General features: G+C 40.7%; 1 protein-coding gene across 1 annotated transcript in view; it reads left to right on the top strand.

Moving 5' to 3' along the window:
* tns1b (tensin 1b) overlaps positions 1 to 10277 on the top strand; it is a 145473-nt gene extending 135196 nt beyond the window's left edge. The window contains exons 23-34 of the mRNA XM_030785824.1: positions 1131 to 1305; positions 1581 to 2554; positions 3131 to 3217; positions 3734 to 3862; positions 4722 to 4817; positions 5766 to 5843; positions 6309 to 6380; positions 6872 to 6898; positions 7908 to 8076; positions 8193 to 8261; positions 8496 to 8525; positions 9622 to 10277. Of these exons, the coding sequence (XP_030641684.1) occupies positions 1131 to 1305; positions 1581 to 2554; positions 3131 to 3217; positions 3734 to 3862; positions 4722 to 4817; positions 5766 to 5843; positions 6309 to 6380; positions 6872 to 6898; positions 7908 to 8076; positions 8193 to 8261; positions 8496 to 8525; positions 9622 to 9763 (2048 nt within the window). The 3' untranslated portion in view covers positions 9764 to 10277. The remainder of the gene's footprint in view (positions 1 to 1130; positions 1306 to 1580; positions 2555 to 3130; positions 3218 to 3733; positions 3863 to 4721; positions 4818 to 5765; positions 5844 to 6308; positions 6381 to 6871; positions 6899 to 7907; positions 8077 to 8192; positions 8262 to 8495; positions 8526 to 9621) is intronic.
* Positions 10278 to 20887: the final 10610 nt, after the last annotated feature.

The raw sequence follows: 20887 nt of genomic DNA, 5'->3' as shown, positions 1-20887 counted from the left end.
ATGAAGAACGACACAGTTCCTCCAGCTCCTACACATTATCATCATCATCATCATCATCATCATCATCATCATCATCCTCGTCATCAGAAATATTATCAGTCACTTTGACCTGCAACCTATGACATCAGTAAATCATCCAAATGATCTTCTCCGTTTATTGTATTCCTTCTTTCCTTTCTCTCCCTCTTTCCTTTCTCTCCCTCTTTCCTTTCTCTCCCTCTTTCTTGTCTCTCCTTCTTTCTCGTGTCTCCTGCTCCACCGCATCTTAATTCTCCATTAGACTCACCGTTTTGTGTTATAAATGATTTTGTTTGGTGGCATAAATTTCACTCACCCAGGCATGTTCCACTGACTGTTTCCAACGGACGACGGTACGGCCTGGAAAAACATTCACGTTTCAAATATTTTTTGTTTGTTTTTCCTAATGGAAAAAGGTCAACAGATACTATATTAGTCTTGCAAATCTGTGAAGTCACGTTGACTTTCGGCTGTTTGTCAGTTTGTCAGTCTATCAGTCACTGCTTGGGATCCAATAAAAAAACATGTGTCTTACATCAAAAGGCAGGTTGTTGTAACATTAACAGATGAGTTAATTGGAAGGTCAACACTGAGGTCACCTCAGCATGGTAGATCAGAGCCGTGTTTCTGTCTAAGCCCCAGGGAGATGGCAGAGGAACTGTAGAGGAGAGTTGGTGATTTGATAATAGGAACCTCAGACCTCTAAGGTCAAAGGTCTCCACATTCACAAAGCCCAAAGCCTTACGGTTAAAGAGGTGTAAGTGTTTTTCCACTACCATTTGTGGTCGTAGTTCTTTTTTTTTTTTTTTGGAAATTCTGACTCTGAGGTAGTTGTAGCTGATGAAATGCATGAACAGACCATAAATAAAAAGTGAGACACACTCTCCCTTAGCGGAAATAAAAAGGAAAAATGAAAAAGAAAATGATTTAGTTTAAAAAGAGGAAGTATAATATAGCTGTAACTGACTGATTCGGGTGTCAGTTGTCAGAACCTCATTTGCATTCATGGTGCTGGTGGTCACTCTGTCTATCCGTGTGTGTTTTTCGTTTGTCAGAGGAGTTGACGGTTCTCTAACAGATTTCTCTGTGTGTGTGTGTGTGTGTGTTAACAGAGCCTCGCAGCTATGTGGAGTCAGTGGCCAGGTCGGCAGCCGTGGGAGGGGCCCAACCACCATCACCATCTCCATCTCCTTCATACGACAGCAGCAGTCCAGTGAAAACAGAGGCCCCCACCCACACCATCAACCCCCCACTGTCCTCCAGCAGCCCTGTCCAAAGTCCAGACAAGTGAGCCACACCCACTGAACATTTTCTAGACATTTAGCACTCTTAAGCTACATTAACAATGAGATGTTATTGAGTGAGTTATAACAAGTTGTATTAAAAATGTCATGACCTCACTTGCTCAGAGTACAGTTATCAAATAGGTATAATTATTGTTTTTTGGGGGTTTTTTGTCTGTATTGTTGAATCAGTAAGTGATTGAGCTGATATTCCCGTCTAAAAGATTTGTAATTGTTTTTGTTGTTGTTGTTGTTGTTGTTGTTTTGTTGCAGTGTCAGAGAGCAGCCGGCGTCTGTTGACAGGAGTTTGGGCCTGAGCACTCTGTCCCAGCCTGTCACTGTCGACTCCGGGTTCCGCTCCCAGCCCTCAGAAAGCTCCTCACGCACCCCTACCCCCTCCTCCTACCCCTCCTCTTTCCCCTCCTCTTACCCCTCCTCTTACCCCACCTCTTACCCCACCTCCATCAGCATGACGGGCAGCTACATTATCCCAGACCTGAGCCCAGTGCCATCAGATGTCACCCAGGCCAGTTACCTGCCCACCCATCCCATGCCTGGGAGTCCCAGCACTCTACACCGCACTGTAGCGTCAAGTCCCGTCATTCAGCACAGACTGGCCAATCAGGAAAGCCCAGTCTCCGGAAGACAGCAGTCACCTTCTAATGGGTTCCAGCCTGGGGCGGGGAACAGTCCAGTGCTGGGAAGACATCCCACTGTTGTCTCTCAGGGCACCCAGAGCAGCCCAGTCCTCAGTCGACAACCGTCCATCAATCAGACGAGCGTCGTCCAGGCCACGCAGAGCAGTCCTCTGATGGGCAGACAGCTCCCTCTCAGTCAGCCCGGTCAGGGAAGCCCCGTGATGGGTCGCCATCCCTCCGTCACGCAGGTGCCTCAGGGCAGCCCCAGTCTGGACAGGCACCCGACGTACAGCGGCTATACCACTCCAGACGAACGCCACGGCGCCCTGTCGCGCCAGAGCAGCTCCTCGGGGTACCACCCGCCGTCCACACCCTCTTTCCCCGTCTCTCCTGCTGGCTACCTGGACGGGGTGGGCCACTACAGGCAGGGCAGCCCCGTTTCCCAGCCTCAGCTCCCCGAAAAGAGGCGGATGTCCAGCGGGGATCGTTCCAACGGTGTCCTGTCCTACGGAACGCTGAATGGAAAGATGTCCTCACCCATGTCCAGCGGTGGCAGCACACCTAACGTCCATTTCTTCCACACCCTGCCCGACTTCTCCAAGCTCAGCATGTGCGGTAAGACCCCGTCACTGTCCGCTCATGCATAAAAAACCACGCGGAACGCACACAGAACATCTATAAATGACATTAACTTAGACATGCCATATTCCAAAATAAAAGATCGTCCTGGCTCCAGCTGAGCGCGCTGTTTCCAGCTGTAACCATGTAAGTCAATGCTGTATTTTTTTTTTTTTTTTTTTTTTTACGATGACAGTGTGTGACCTGAAGTGGTCTGATAAATGACTCTGGTTAGATCTGGCACACAGTCCAGACCGCCGGGGATGATATCTGCTTACTTTGGGTATAGAGGCGCTCGTGACTAATATGAGCGTGACTTGGGCCAATAACTCAGTCGGACACAGAGATGGTGCTATAAAACTAACTTTAGATCGGTCTGTTAAGCAGCACAATCAAGCAGTGAGCCTTTCCCTAAATCGTTTCACGATGGGTTTTTCAGTGTCATCTCTTTTTGCACTGTTGTCTTGTCACTGGAAGCCAATGGAAATCAGAAGTCTGGTTTATCACTGGATGACCCGTGTAACCGATGTCAAAGCCACGTTTAACTTGAATCTACACTCGTCTTCTTTCCAGATGGAAGTCCAGAGACCAGGATGAATGTAAAATTTGTCCAGGACACCTCCAAGTTCTGGTACAAGCCGGATATCTCCAGAGAACAAGGTAAGAGTCGTCAGGGACTTATTTATCTGTTTTAGGGGGAGTTGAGGAGATGATACACAGGCCCCACACACACAGTCAAACATGTCCCTGTCGACCTTGCTCTTTGCGTTTGATATGAGGTCAATGCCCGCTGCCCGGCCCGCATGTCTGCTTCTTCTCACACGGCTCACTGGATGAGTTCATCCAGGCCTGAGTTTATCTGTAAATGCTAGCAGATGCCAGAGCAGCAGCAGTGACATCACATGCTATGGACCATATGAGTTTAGTTAAACCCAGCGGACGTTTGCATTTGCCGTTTGTTCCACCGAGAAAAGAATGAAGTGTAATGATGACAACAGAGGTTTCTCTCTCTCTCTGTCCCTCTCTCCCTCTCGCTCTCTTGCTCTGTAAAAACATGGAAACAATTTGTCAGTGGATCAGATAGTTGTGTTTAAAATGGCTGTCACTTTGTGTGTGTAATTATGACACTTCTCATATCCTCCACATCTCGCTCTGACTGTTCACCTCCTTCCCCAGCGATCAACATCCTAAAGGACCGGGAACCTGGGGCCTTCATTATCAGGGACAGTCACAGTTTCAGAGGGGCGTACGGCCTAGCCATGAAGGTAGCCTCTCCGCCGCCCACAGCGCAACCAAATAAGAAAGGTATGCGTCTAAAGAATCGCACCGAGAGACACACACATACACACACACACACCCTACTCATACGCGTATGTGTGCACAGATTAGATAGTCTTATCATCATTTTAAGACTGTCAACACTTTTTCTTTAAAAGATTCTTGTCATCCAGACATACAATGCTTCCAAGAGCCATATCACTTCTCTTCAACACATTTCTCTTCACACATTCTCCGTCTCCTTATATATTCTGGAAAGACGCTAGTGAACGCTCTCTACACAACTGCTCTGTTCTCACCCCTCCATTAAGTGTAAACGGCAGAAAGCGGCCCTGTCAGCAGACACTTAAAGGCATTCGGTGTTCTCTGATACCCCGATGAAAACACTACATTAACCAGAACGTGTAAAGACAGTTCCCAACACCTGCTCCTCTTTTGTTGTACATCACATTAAAGGAGAATTAGTTAAGACCTATTATGGAAGAGAGATGGGCTAGCATGTTGCTTCCATTAGCAGTGGAGTGCGTACATTAAAACTTATATTCAGCAGCACAAAGTCACATGGATGATAAGGGATCTTCTGTGTTTCAGCGTAGCCATTCTTATTAATGCACGCGGGTTAAAAGTCATCGACATTCACAAGTCACCAGTATCTTTCTATTTGTTCCCTCCTCTCCTATGGTTTAAAATCACCAAAACAAGTGCCATTGTGTTATTTCCCCCCTCTTCTCTTTCTCTCTCTCTCTCTCTCTCTCTCTCTCTCTCTCTCTCTCTCTCTCGCTTTCTCTCTCTCTCTCTCTTTCTCTCTCTTTCTGTCTCTCTCTCTCTTTCTCTCTCTCTCTCTCTCTCTCTCTCTCTCTCTCTCTCTCTCTCTCTGTCCTCTCAGCTGGTGACATCACTAATGAGTTGGTAAGGCACTTCTTGATTGAGACAAGTCCGAAGGGGGTGAAACTGAAGGGCTGTCCTAACGAGCCGTACTTTGGTAAGTCCCACACTCTAAAACCCAGCTGAATATCACTCAAACACGTCTGAGGAATTTTAATACCCACAGACAGGACCCTGCCAACTCTATCTGCTTATTCTCTCTCTCTCTCTCTCTCTCTCTCTCTCTCTCTCTCTCTCTCTCTTTTATCTGCATCAATGCAGTCATTGTTATGATTCCTCTCATGTCTTTATGTAATCAGATTTCTCTCATGTCTTTATGTAATCGTCTGCAGTGTGCTTTTTGGAAGGGAGTAATGGTATCAGCTTATAGAGGAATCATTCCATAACGGCCAGTCATCATTACAGTATAGAAATCATTGGGCAGAGCTCAGAACTTCTCCCTTTAATTTAATCCACATCATAAAGGGGCCGTGTCGGTCCAGTACGTCAGACGGTACTGTCTTGTCCCGTCTCTTCCATGCAACTTCAAAAAAAAAAAAAAGAACTAGAGAAAGAAGAAAGAAGAAGAAGAAGAAAGGCAAAAAACCAACATGGGCTGGGCGGCTTATGTAATCTCTTAAACAATGTATTATCATAAACATTACGTAATCATCATTTTTTCGTTTTTGTTTTTTGTTTTTTCTGTAAAAATCAGAGGCAGGATAGGTGTGGGTGAGCTTTCATCTCAGCAGTAATAACCCTCATGTTAAATACCCAGCTATCTGTACTCCTCTCCCTCGACATGTATTTACAATATACTCCTCTCCCTGAAAGTCTGCCAACACTCCCACTGAGAGATGGCACCTGGCCCAAACACATACTTGAAGAGGCCCGGGCGAGGTAGCTCTCTCGCTTTCCCACCGCTCATGTCGGCCCCAGACCTGTAGCGCTCTCTCTCCTCAAACCACAAGTATACGCTTACACATACGGTACCCGCGGAAATGCGTATGCGTCCTGCGGCTTCTACTGTATAATAAACTCTCTCTCTCTCTCTCTCTCTCTCCAGGATGTCTGTCTGCACTGGTGTACCAGCACTCCATCACCCCGCTGGCTTTGCCGTGTAAGCTGGTCATTCCCACCCGAGGTAAGCGAGTCAGTGAATAAACGAATGGATTGACAAGCATGTGACAAAATCTAAATAATGAAGGGGTGGAGGAAGGGTGGTTGAGCGACTGAGCAGATATTTGTGTGTATGAAAGACCCTCTCGCAGTGTCCTTAGCAAACCTCTCACACTGTAATGGAGAGCTCCTCTGGCCTGATCCCTGGGTAAACAAGGATGGACAGCTATGGCTACATGGATATGGACCTGTCCTCCTTCTGACAGTTGCTATGTCCCACACTAGTGTCAGAAGAGCCTTTGACCTAAACTCCTAAACCACAGGGTGACAGATTGTTGGACATGTTTACCGATTTTCAGCAAGGCGAGAATTCTTTGAAGGAGCGCGACTCTCAACCAGTGATCAGGCAGGAGTTGCTCCTGACCTGGTCGCTATCACCTTGACTTCTGTGGGAGTTAAATTTGCTCCTGTTTTTTGTTTATATTCACAGATCCTCATGAGGAATCCCCAGAGATCGCCACACCGACCAATCAGGCTGCTGATCTGCTGAAGCAAGGAGCAGGTAAGAGGGGATTGGCTGACTCACTGTCAATCATTTTTTCTTTTAATTTCACTTTGACAGCTAGCGGACAAGACTTTTTTAAAAACATTACGATTATGAAACGTTGACATCCATTTAGTCTCATTAGCAGTACCATACCCATGCATGACTGTACCGCCAAGTCTTTCAACCAGTACCTTTTAATGCTGATGACCCTTTTGACGTGTTTTATTTCTTTTCTTTTCCTTTTGGGAAAAGAAGTTAACTGGCATTCTAGATTTGATAGTGCGCATGAAGCATTTTCAAGTGGTTGACAGACCATCTGAAAAACATCTCTTTGTACTATTATTTTACGGGACTGAGGATGAATTTAAGATCATGTCACTTCATGTGCAACTTCATTTCCAGCCAGCATTGTAAGATGTTAAACGAGCTTTTGTTCCCTCTGTTTCCATGGAAATGAACTTTGAACCCATGCTCTCCCTCACTCCCACACTCCTTTGTGTCTGTAGGGAAGAAGGGTCCTACTGAATCCCATGGTAAAACCCAGTGTCGCTTTGCCTTTTTTTTCTTTTCCTCCACCGTGTTTTTAGTAATCCTTTATATTGACTGGCACTCCTCTGGAGACACTAAAGCTCTGTCTCTAGTTCTATGTCTGTGCATGAGAAAATGAGAGAAAAGTTCACAACTAGGGGTGTAACGGTACACAACAACGCATTCTTTGGAAATACTCCTGAGTTTTTGGGGTTGTGGTTTGGTACAACAGAAAAAAAATAAAAAAATAAAATACCACATTTCAAATGTACTCGGAGGTTTTTTACCACTTGTAATAAGCGGGTTGAGCAAAAGGTGAAGTGATCCAATGGGAAGTCAATAAAGATGTAAAATCTGATGGGCACATCAAACATGATTGTGATTCCAGTTGTGAAAATCACGTCACACAAAGTTAGCAGCTTTATATACCGTGTTACTCCTTCCTTAGCAGAAAACAATGCAGTTCACAACACGTTACTGAAGCCCGATACACGTACCGTTTCACAACTAGTATAACTTCACTGACTGTTATATTCATGTTTAGCATCTCTCTGTATAACTTGCGTGTGGCTGCCATGCTCTGTGCTGTTACTCTGAAATACCTGTAACTTTAATAAAGGACACGGTGGTCTGTTGGAAAGGCCTGTCTTTCCAGCCATTCTCCCATCAGCATGCCCTGTGATGAGAGACATGAACCTGCACTGCATGGAGGTTCTCTCTGAAACTTTTTGAATCTTGAATCTTCTTGAACGTTCTAGAATCTTGAATCTTGAACTTGGAAATGCCTTCCTGAATCTGTACTAATGAGTCGTCTTTTTTTGATGTGACTGTAAGCGCTGTTCCTTGTGTACAGAGGAGAAAAGGGAATTGAGATTTACCAAAAGCATATAGTGTTAAGAATGGTAACATTTTTTTTTTTCTTAATCACTGTCGTAGACAGCGGAGCATTTGAAATTCTGCCCGTGAGAAACTCTCCACAGCAGTACTTGACTCATCCTCTCTTCTGCCTTCCAGCATGCAACGTTCTCTACATCAACTCTGTGGACATGGAGTCTCTGACCGGACCACAAGCCATCGCCAAGGCGATTACAGAAACCATGGCAACCAACCCTCCGCCAACGGCCACCGTCGTCCACTTTAAGGTGTCTCCGCAGGGCATCACGTTAACTGACAACCAGAGGAAGTGAGTTCAGTGCTCTCGCTGAAACCTCAGCACTCACTTATATGACCCGTCAACCAAAACCGAGTTTTTTTTTTTTTTTTTTTTTTAATCTGATCTGTGTTATTTTAATTCCACAGGCTTTTCTTCCGGCGACACTACCCCATCAACACGATCACTTTCTGCGACGTTGACCCTCAGGAAAGGAAGTGAGTGTATTTCTGTCTCTCCCTGTTCTTTATTTAACAGGGTGGAGTTTCACTTTAACTCGGTGTCTCCCTTTCCGGTTTTCCCTCAGAATTGCTCATAAGAAATGCTGTATTACTGTATGATGTGAGGGGTTGAATAAGAGAAGATCTGTGGTACAGAGCCACTGCTTTTTGTTTTATTTCACACTGATTTAGACACCAGGCCTGATCTCACCTGTCTTTATGTCTCTACAGGTGGAACAAACCGGAAGGTGGCTCTGCAAAGTAAGTACCTTTAAGTCGTTCAATGCGTCACCTTCTCTCATGGATTAATGCAGTACTGAAGGCTGCAGGTGTAACTGCAGAAACAAAGACTCACTAGAATAGTAATTGCTATTTAAGGTGAATGCCAACCGTGAAAACCTGTTTAAACAGAGCTTGAAACCATTAGAGTATTTAGAGACATCTTTCCACTGTAAGGAAAGTTAAAGGACTTAACTTATGATACAAGTAATGTTTGATTAATTCACACACACTGCAGAGAGTGTCAGGTGCATTTAGTTAGGTCACAATGCTTCTGAATACACACACACACAACACATACACACACACACACACACACACACACACTCTGCTGAAGAGGGAAACATGTGATTTCCATCACCCCCTCTGCTCTGGCTGCCGTGTAGAAGAGATCCATCTGTAATGGTTGGGCCATATAAACGCACTGGGGTGGGGATGTGGTAGGCAGATAACTCAAACAGGAAAAATAGATGAATAGATTTGGCTGCACATGAAAGAGCCCGACGTCAGAGCCCAGGAAAATATGTAACGATAGTGTTGGCATAACAGGAGATGAGATCTGGAAGGGTCAAGTACAAAAGGTCACGCAGAATAACATGATGCCCAATCAGGACGCAGTGTGTCTGTGGTTGGAGTTGTGTTTAGGCCTGAGGAAACATTTATGAGGGAAAAAAAAAAGGATGTTTTCTCTCAGTCAGCCACTGATTTCACTCATGTTATTTTGTACATTGAGACACATATTTACCGGATATCCATTTATGTTACATGAAACAGTCCAGTCTTCTGCTGATTCATGCCCTCACATTTTGCCTGGGAACAGATTTTGCCACTATATATGAATCGATAAACTTTTTGCAGTGCCCATTTTGGCTGACATTCGGAATGGCTAATTGCCCATGAGCTCTCGTAAGTTGTCGGTGTCACATGACTGCTGGCCCAGTCTGGGAGAGTGAGGCTGAAACACTCCGCCTCTTCCTCTGAGCCATTAGAAGCCAGCCGCTAAGCTTGTCACACTGGATAACTGCATTATAGTGGAGGTGTGTGTGTGTGTTTATTCTTTCCTCTGTGTCTCTGTCAGGTTCTTTGGATTTGTGGCCAGAAAACAAGGAAGCACAACGGACAACGCCAGCCACCTCTTTGCCGAGCTGGACCCGGATCAGCCCGCCACCGCCATCGTCAGCTTCGTCTCCAAGGTGATGACGGGCACCCAGAAACGATGAGGCCGACTTCCTGTTCCCCCCCCCACAGAGGACACTCGTGTTCGTTTTTTCCTTCTGTTCGATTTCTCTGAGTCACCCTCTCTTTTGTTTTCCGTGTGTAAATATCTCTGCCCGTGTCGGAGTGTGTATGTTTTTTTGTTTTTGTTTTTGTTTTTGTTGTTGTTGTTGTTTGTGTGTGTACGTGTTTTGGGGTTTTTTTTTTTGGAAGGCTATAGGAGTTGAGTTGAGAAGGGGCCAGAGGAAGTGATGTGGAGGGGAGTGTGATGGAGTGATTGCAGAAAGGAGAGATGAACCTCATCTCTCAGCAGGGTAATGCTGTAAAGGGAGAACAGCTGACGTCAGCGAGCTTGTTGCTTTTTAAACAGAAAAAGGAAAAGAAAAAGTTTTTTTTTTAAAGAAGAGTGATGATGTGGAGAAGGCTGAAATCATGCGTTTTGGACTGATCTACCAAAGATAAGACAACAGCCAGGACAAATCTGTCAATACTGGAGAGGGTTTTGTTTTTCTTCTTTTGTAAAATTGGGCTGCAAGTACTGATAATCTTTATATATATACATTTTTTTTATTTTTACTTTTCTGAAAGGATGAGCACCTATGCTCTCTTGTAAAAACCTACAGTAGAGCGTTTCACATGTGAGCTATAAGTGAATAAGTAAGAAGACTATATATATATATATATATATATATATATATATATATATATATATATATATATAGTCTTTGTGAAAGGGCTCTGTTTATATTCAGCTGACCAAATTGAACCTGAGCAGATGTAACATGGTCCAAGTTCCACTCATTTTTTCCTCTTTTTCTTTTCACATGGTTCTGTCATTGTTGTAGCTGAGCCTTGGGCGCCTGGGGTTAGCATCGATGTGAAAAGGGTGGGGGGGGGGGGCGCTGCAGCGGGCACACTCCAGGCTTAGCTTCGTTTCTCCAAACCGAGGGACGGGGGGCGAGGTGAGCCGGTAAAGAGGAGCCCCCTCACTACTGGCCACGCCGTCCGCTAACCCCTGCTCCCAATCCCTGGGAGCCATGCTAATGTAGAGCACACTAGAAGACACGTAAACCATCAGACGTAACCCTGAGAGAAGCCTGTGTATCGACATCCGCCCCCTTCACTCTCCACCTCAACCTGAAGTCTGACGCTGCCTTTAGGTTGGACGTCTTTTCTGTCTGAGGGCCTGAGACGAAGCTGAGTGGTGTTTTTTTTTTTTTTTTTTTCTTGTTTTTTTTTGTTCTCTGAAGCCCTGCTCTGGTCTGATGAAGTAGCCGTGCACTGTTGGTCCTCTCTCTTCCTCTACTGAGTAGTGTCCTGTCTCACTGACGCTCCTTAATTCTGCAGTTAGATATTTTAAACCGCTACTTTAAACATTATTATTACGTTCCTGTAAAAAATGCAGCCTCTGTCACTGTGTGTTTATGCAGGCCTTGGTTAAAACTCACAAATCATACCCAAAAGTAAGCTATATATATATATAAATATATTAAGAAGTACTTCAAAAATTGACTTTCTTGGAATATTTATTTTTTTGCTACGTTGCGCTATGATAACTCGTATATGTATACCAATACTGTATAGTCTACATGAATATAACAAATGCATTTAAAAAGAAAAAAAAAGAAAAAAAAAAGCACTCTCTATTTTGGCTAAAATTTCAAAATCGAGAGGTTTTGAGAAGCATTTAATTATATATGATGTAAAGTGTATGTATTTTAAAGCTTGTCATTATGTTTTTATTATTGTTGTTTTGTTTGTTTGTTTGTTTTTGTTGGTTTTTTTTCCACTGCCTTTTTTTTCTCAAGACTTTTGCTACATTAGACTGAAGTAGGCTTTGGAATGGCTTAGGTAGAGGGGAGAATGAACATTGTTATTTTAAATTGCCCTGATTAGTGATTTGGTAAGGCTTTTCTAGATGAGCATGTTTCAGTGGAAATAAATTTTCAGGTTCACTGTCGAGATTGATTGTGATGCAAAGTGCATCTTAAAAGCGATAGTCTTGTTAAGAGGCTTTTTCATCATACACTACTGTCCAGTGTTCAAATAGGTTTGTCAGACTGACAGCAAAACAGTTTTTATCGAACAAACTTGAGTTTCCTTAAACTAAATGCCATGTTGATATTTCACCGAGACACATTTGGGAGAAATATTATTTGTTTTATGCTGCCCTCCCGTGGTGTAGTCAGGTATTACAATGAAGTCACTTGGATTCGAGTCCCTGCTTCTCTCATCTCCCGGCTGCCCTGCTCACAAAGAGCTACTGTCTCTAACTCGGTGTTTTACTGCAGTGTTTTAACTGTGATTTGATCAGTGCCCCTTGAAAACAGCGATTACTGTCTTAGTCTTTTTTGTTTTTCTTTCTTTCTTTTTTTTTTTGTTTTTTTGCGGACAGACAGTTCAGTTGGCTTGTATTAGTTTATTCTGACAAGATAATCAGTCATTTCACCATTATTCAAACCCCGTTGTTAAAAACAAGCATTCCCATGTTGTCTGATAATGAGAAGCAAATTTTACTTTGTTTGAGTGTAAATACTTTGTTTTTGCCAAAGATTTTAAGTCACTTTTTTTGTACGCCTTAGTTTGGATGCTGATCTCTCCCTCTGTTTGCCTGTGTTCCGTCGTAAGAAGCAAGTTATGCGTCTACTTTTATATGACCAGTTTCCATCCAAATCAATGAATGCAGATCTTGTGTATGGTGTAACTTAAGGTGGGGGTCTGGGTGGGTAGGTTGGGGGGGGGAGGGTCATTCTGATGTACCTTTGTTGAATCTAGCCCTAAAACAAGCCATCAAGAATGCAAAGCACTTACCTTGTGGAATATTAGAGAACACAGAAAAAAAAACAGAACCTTTTAAGTTCATAGTCCATCATACGACATGAAGACACTGCTGTACTTTGTACGGGGCTGAACATTCTCTCTTGCAGGATGACTTACATCCGTCAGTGAATCACATGGACCACACTAGACAGGGCTGTGAATCAGTCTATACTTAGTGAATAACTGTCACACTTTACAGAGATGTTAAACCTTGTGGATGTTTTTTGATGGTAGCTGAAAATATTATGCTGAGAGAGAGAGAGAGCGAGAGAGAGCAAGAGAGAGAGAGACCCTCTACCACAAGCAGAATGCCTTTTCTCTCTGTATGCAAGTTGAGTTTATTCTACATGCTCACATATAGACACCTGCTCCTGGCTTTGAATGTGTGAATGTGCTACTATCGCTGTACAGATCCACGTGTTTAAATTGGACTCATACTGTATGGCTTCATTGTTTTTGAAACAACACATTAAAGAGCAATCTAAATCCACTATATTAAAGTACACTGTTGTTTGATATCAGGCTCCTGTCTGGTGTGTTTTTTTGACAAACTATCTGAAACACAAGCAAAGTCTCTCCTGTCCTCAGTGTGTGTATGGGACTGTAGCCCTTTATAGAGACACTTTAAATCATACTACAGTGTGTCCTTTATAAAGACACTTTAAATCATACTACAGTGTGTCCTTTATAGAGACACTTTAAATCATACTACAGTGTGTCCGTTATGAAGACACTTTAAATCATACTACAGTGTGTCCGTTATGAAGACACTTTAAATCATACTACAGTGTGTCCTTCATAAAGACACTTTAAATCATACTACAGTGTGTCCTTTATAAAGACACTTTAAATCATACTACAGTGTGTCCGTTATGAAGACACTTTAAATCATACTACAGTGTGTCCTTTATGAAGACACTTTAAATCATACTACAGTGTGTCCTTCATAAAGACACTTTAAATCATACTACAGTGTGTCCTTCATAAAGACACTTTAAATCATACTACAGTGTGTCCTTTATAGAGACACTTTAAATCATACTACAGTGTGTCCTTTATGAAGACACTTTAAATCATACTACAGTGTGTCCTTTATAGAGACACTTTAAATCATACTACAGTGTGTCCTTTATAGAGACACTTTAAATCATACTACAGTGTGTCCTTCATAAAGACACGTTAAATCATACTACAGTGTGTCCTTTATGAAGACACTTTAAATCATACTACAGTGTGTCCTTTATAGAGACACTTTAAATCATACTACAGTGTGTCCTTTATAGAGACACTTTAAATCATACTACAGTGTGTCCTTCATAAAGACACTTTAAATCATACTACAGTGTGTCCTTCATAAAGACACTTTAAATCATACTACAGTGTGTCCTTTATAAAGACACGTTAAATCACACTACAGTGTGTCCTTTATGAAGACACTTTAAATCATACTACAGTGTGTCCTTTATAAAGACACTTTAAATCATACTACAGTGTGTCCTTCATAAAGACACTTTAAATCATACTACAGTGTGTCCTTTATAGAGACACTTTAAATCATACTACAGTGTGTCCTTCATGAAGACACTTTAAATCATACTACAGTGTGTCCTTTATAGAGACACTTTAAATCATACTACAGTGAGTCCTTCATAAAGACACTTTAAATCATACTACAGTGTGTCCTTTATAGAGACACTTTAAATCATACTACAGTGTGTCCTTTATGAAGACACTTTAAATCACACTACAGTGTGTCCTTTATAGAGACACTTTAAATCATACTACAGTGTGTCCTTTATGAAGACACTTTAAATCATACTACAGTGTGTCCTTCATAAAGACACTTTAAATCATACTACAGTGTGTCCTTTATAGAGACACTTTAAATCACACTACAGTGTGTCCTTTATAAAGACACTTTAAATCATACTACAGTGTGTCCTTCATAAAGACACTTTAAATCATACTACAGTGTGTCCTTCATAAAGACACTTTAAATCATACTACAGTGTGTCCTTTATAAAGACACGTTAAATCACACTACAGTGTGTCCTTTATGAAGACACTTTAAATCATACTACAGTGTGTCCTTTATAGAGACACTTTAAATCATACTACAGTGTGTCCTTCATAAAGACACTTTAAATCATACTACAGTGTGTCCTTTATAGAGACACGTTAAATCACACTACAGTGTGTCCTTTATAAAGACACTTTAAATCATACTACAGTGTGTCCTTTATAGAGACACGTTAAATCACACTACAGTGTGTCCTTTATGAAGACACTTTAAATCATACTACAGTGTGTCCTTCATAAAGACACTTTAAATCATACTACAGTGTGTCCTTCATAAAGACACTTTAAATCATACTACAGTGTGTCCTTCATAAAGACACTTTAAATCATACTACAGTGTGTCCTTTATAGAGACACGTTAAATCACACTACAGTGTGTCCTTTATGAAGACACTTTAAATCATACTACAGTGTGTCCTTTATAGAGACACTTTAAATCATACTACAGTGTGTCCTTCATAAAGACACTTTAAATCATACTACAGTGTGTCCTTTATAGAGACACTTTAAATCATACTACAGTGTGTCCTTTATAGAGACACTTTAAATCATACTACAGTGTGTCCTTTATAGAGACACTTTAAATCATACTACAGTGTGTCCTTTATAGAGACACTTTAAATCATACTACAGTGTGTCCTTCATAAAGACACTTTAAATCATACTACAGTGTGTCCTTTATAAAGACACTTTAAATCATACTACAGTGTGTCCTTTATAGAGACACTTTAAATCATACTACAGTGTGTCCTTCATAAAGACACTTTAAATCATACTACAGTGTGTCCTTTATAGAGACACTTTAAATCATACTACAGTGTGTCCTTCATAAAGACACTTTAAATCATACTACAGTGTGTCCTTCATAAAGACACTTTAAATCATACTACAGTGTGTCCTTCATAAAGACACTTTAAATCATACGACAGTGTGTCCTTTATGAAAACACTTTAAATCATACTACAGTGTGTCCTTTATAGAGACACTTTAAATCATACTACAGCATGTCCTTCATAAAGACACTTTAAATCATACTACAGTGTGTCCTTCATAAAGACACTTTAAATCATACTACAGTGTGTCCTTCATAAGGACACTTTAAATCACACTACAGTGTGTCCTTCATAAAGACACTTTAAATCATACTACAGTGTGTCCTTTATAGAGACACTTTAAATCATACTACAGTGTGTTCTTTATAGAGACACTTTAAATCATACTACAGTGTGTCCTTCATAAAGACACTTTAAATCACACTACAGTGTGTCCTTTATAAAGACACTTTAAATCATACTACAGTGTGTCCTTCATAAAGACACTTTAAATCACACTACAGTGTGTCCTTTATAAAGACACTTTAAATCATACTACAGTGTGTCCTTTATAAAGACACTTTAAATCATACTACAGTGTGTCCTTTATAAAGACACTTTAAATCATACTACAGTGTGTCCTTTATAAAGACACTTTAAATCATACTACCACTGTGTCATTTATAGAGACACTTTAAATCATACTACAGTGTGTCCTTCATAAAGACACTTTAAATCACACTACAGTGTGTCCTTTATAAAGACACGTTAAATCACACTACAGTGTGTCTTTTATGAAAACACTTTAAATCATACTACAGCATGTCCTTCATAAAGACACTTTAAATCATACTACAGTGTGTCCTTCATAAAGACACTTTAAATCATACTACAGTGTGTCCTTTATTAAGACACTTTAAATCATACTACAGTGAGTCCTTCATAAAGACACTTTAAATCATACTACAGTGTGTCCTTCATAAAGACACTTTAAATCATACTACAGTGTGTCCTTCATAAAGACACTTTAAATCACACTACAGTGAGTCCTTCATAAAGACACTTTAAATCATACTACAGTGTGTCCTTCATAAAGACACTTTAAATCATACTACAGTGTGTCCTTCATAAAGACACTTTAAATCACACTACAGTGAGTCCTTCATAAAGACACTTTAAATCATACTACAGTGTGTCCTTCATAAAGACACTTTAAATCATACTACAGTGTGTCCTTCATAAAGACACTTTAAATCATACTACAGTGTGTCCTTCATAAAGACACGTTAAATCACACTACAGTGTGTCCTTTATGAAGACACTTTAAATCATACTACAGTGTGTCCTTTATAGAGACACTTTAAATCATACTACAGTGTGTCCTTCATAAAGACACTTTAAATCATACTACAGTGTGTCCTTTATAGAGACACGTTAAATCACACTACAGTGTGTCCTTTATAAAGACACTTTAAATCATACTACAGTGTGTCCTTTATAGAGACACGTTAAATCACACTACAGTGTGTCCTTTATGAAGACACTTTAAATCATACTACAGTGTGTCCTTCATAAAGACACTTTAAATCATACTACAGTGTGTCCTTCATAAAGACACTTTAAATCATACTACAGTGTGTCCTTCATAAAGACACTTTAAATCATACTACAGTGTGTCCTTTATAGAGACACGTTAAATCACACTACAGTGTGTCCTTTATGAAGACACTTTAAATCATACTACAGTGTGTCCTTTATAGAGACACTTTAAATCATACTACAGTGTGTCCTTCATAAAGACACTTTAAATCATACTACAGTGTGTCCTTTATAGAGACACTTTAAATCATACTACAGTGTGTCCTTTATAGAGACACTTTAAATCATACTACAGTGTGTCCTTTATAGAGACACTTTAAATCATACTACAGTGTGTCCTTTATAGAGACACTTTAAATCATACTACAGTGTGTCCTTCATAAAGACACTTTAAATCATACTACAGTGTGTCCTTTATAAAGACACTTTAAATCATACTACAGTGTGTCCTTTATAGAGACACTTTAAATCATACTACAGTGTGTCCTTCATAAAGACACTTTAAATCATACTACAGTGTGTCCTTTATAGAGACACTTTAAATCATACTACAGTGTGTCCTTCATAAAGACACTTTAAATCATACTACAGTGTGTCCTTCATAAAGACACTTTAAATCATACTACAGTGTGTCCTTCATAAAGACACTTTAAATCATACTACAGTGTGTCCTTTATGAAAACACTTTAAATCATACTACAGTGTGTCCTTTATAGAGACACTTTAAATCATACTACAGCATGTCCTTCATAAAGACACTTTAAATCATACTACAGTGTGTCCTTCATAAAGACACTTTAAATCATACTACAGTGTGTCCTTCATAAGGACACTTTAAATCACACTACAGTGTGTCCTTCATAAAGACACTTTAAATCATACTACAGTGTGTCCTTTATAGAGACACTTTAAATCATACTACAGTGTGTTCTTTATAGAGACACTTTAAATCATACTACAGTGTGTCCTTCATAAAGACACTTTAAATCACACTACAGTGTGTCCTTTATAAAGACACTTTAAATCATACTACAGTGTGTCCTTCATAAAGACACTTTAAATCACACTACAGTGTGTCCTTTATAAAGACACTTTAAATCATACTACAGTGTGTCCTTTATAAAGACACTTTAAATCATACTACAGTGTGTCCTTTATAAAGACACTTTAAATCATACTACAGTGTGTCCTTTATAAAGACACTTTAAATCATACTACCACTGTGTCATTTATAGAGACACTTTAAATCATACTACAGTGTGTCCTTCATAAAGACACTTTAAATCACACTACAGTGTGTCCTTTATAAAGACACGTTAAATCACACTACAGTGTGTCTTTTATGAAAACACTTTAAATCATACTACAGCATGTCCTTCATAAAGACACTTTAAATCATACTACAGTGTGTCCTTCATAAAGACACTTTAAATCATACTACAGTGTGTCCTTTATTAAGACACTTTAAATCATACTACAGTGAGTCCTTCATAAAGACACTTTAAATCATACTACAGTGTGTCCTTCATAAAGACACTTTAAATCATACTACAGTGTGTCCTTCATAAATACACTTTAAATCACACTACAGTGAGTCCTTCATAAAGACACTTTAAATCATACTACAGTGTGTCCTTCATAAAGACACTTTAAATCATACTACAGTGTGTCCTTCATAAAGACACTTTAAATCACACTACAGTGAGTCCTTCATAAAGACACTTTAAATCATACTACAGTGTGTCCTTTATTAAGACACTTTAAATCATACTACAGTGTGTCCTTCATAAAGACACTTTAAATCATACTACAGTGTGTCCTTTGTAAAGACACTTTAAATCATACTACAGTGTGTCCGTTATGAAGACACTTTAAATCATACTACAGTGAGTCCTTTATAAAGACACTTTAAATCATACTACAGTGTGTCCTTTATAAAGACACTTTAAATCATACTACAGTGTGTCCTTCATAAAGACACTTTAAATCATACTACAGTGTGTCCTTCATAAAGACACTTTAAATCATACTACAGTGTGTCATTTATAGAGACACTTTAAATCATACTACAATGTGTCCTTTATAAAGACACTTTAAATCATACTACAGTGAGTCCTTTATAAAGACACTTTGAATCACACTACAGTGTGTGTATGGGACTGTTCTGACTATCAGTTCCTCATTTTGTTGCAGGCAATGCAATCATCTGCATTAAATAAACAAAAAGAGTGTGGAGAGATGTGATGTAATGCTGCACAATCCTGTGGCTAGACAACTTCATTTGTACTTACAGACAGTGACCACTAGGTGTCAGTGTGCATCCTTCTGAAAAGACTGAGAGCGTTTGGGCATCAAAGATGGCAAAGATGGTGTTATCTTCCGTTTACAGTCTAACGCTGTTTTATTGATGCTGGCAGTGAGGGAGATAAAGCCCTGGAGGAATTTCAGACGCTCTCTGTTGATATAAGTCACCCGTCTGCAGAACTCACTGATGTGTGACTCAAAGAGATGTGCGCCCCAGCACCCAAACAATGGAGCCGGTTTAGTCCAAAAGTTTATACACAGTGTATCATTCCAGGAAAGCATCTCTCATTGGCGTTATGGCCAATGGAAAAATACAACAGCCCCAATGATGCTGGGCATGCGTGTGGCCTTCCTGCTTAAGGGATTAACTCTTTTTTTTTGGGGGGGGGGGGGGGGGGCGGGGGGGGTATCATTGTGACTCTGGAAAATGGCAATTTGCTCTCACCAGGGGGTCCAAATGACAAGATGGGCTGTATTAGACTGTCCATTTGAGGCCAGTGAGGGGAATAACCCTGTAATCCAGATGGGCTTTGTCCGCCAGGGAGGACAATCTGAAAATCAATATTTCGTCTGGTTGCTGAGCGGAGTAATCTGTCCGAGGACCAGGTGTCCTACTCCCCGCAAAAGCCTCTTGTCCTGGCATCACATGTGAAACTGTGACAGGTTTTTGGAGGGAAATGTCCTTGATTTGTCAGGACAGCAGAGCGCCGTTTCAACAGAAGAGGTCCTAAAGTCCTAAAGTCAAGGAAAGCAAAGCACATTTAAAGTCTTGAAGTCAAGTGAAGCAAAGCACATTTAGACTCACTGAGGAGGCTCAAGGACACTATCCTACTTCATTTCATTTTTTCACCAGCTTTGCCAGAAAACTTGGCAATAAGCGACGGAGAAAGAGTGGTTTGGCTGGTACTAGTTATTTTGAGTGGTGATTTTGGTGGGAAATGGACGGTTGTGTGAGTTTTTTCGGTGGTGTCTGTATCAATGGTGTTAGTAAAATGAAGATCACCGTGGATTTTGAGATTTGTAATTCTCCAACTCTCTGACTCCAACTGCCTCCCAAACATTTCATTCAAAGATCCCACAGTGCAAACTCCATCCAGGCTATAAGAGCTCACTGCTCTCCCCTCTAAAAATACTCACTCTCCAGGATGTTACTGCTAAGCTTCACATGTGTGCCTGGCCTGCATTTTTCTGCGTATGGCATGTGTTTTTCTTTCTTTTCCTCTCTCTCTCTCTCTCTCTCTTCCATAAATAATGGAGGTTTCTTCAGCAGCAGTATAACTTTGCAAATAATCTTGGTCACTGTTGATAACATGCCCTAAAACTGATGTGAATTAAGGGACAGGGCTGTAGTACTCTGTTCATGGCTGCGGGCGAGCAAGAAAAAGAGAGAAATGACAGAGAGAGAGAGAGAGAGAGAGAGAGAGAGAGCTATCTTGTGATGTGCATTTGGTCTTCTCGCAGGTTTGGAGATGGAAGATGTATCTGTATCCTCAACTCTCTCTTGCCATTCACTGA

This window comes from Chanos chanos, chromosome 10 (genome assembly GCF_902362185.1).
Source record: "Chanos chanos chromosome 10, fChaCha1.1, whole genome shotgun sequence".
In the NCBI taxonomy this organism is placed as follows: domain Eukaryota; kingdom Metazoa; phylum Chordata; class Actinopteri; order Gonorynchiformes; family Chanidae; genus Chanos; species Chanos chanos.
This window is presented reverse-complemented; position numbering and strand designations above follow the sequence as displayed.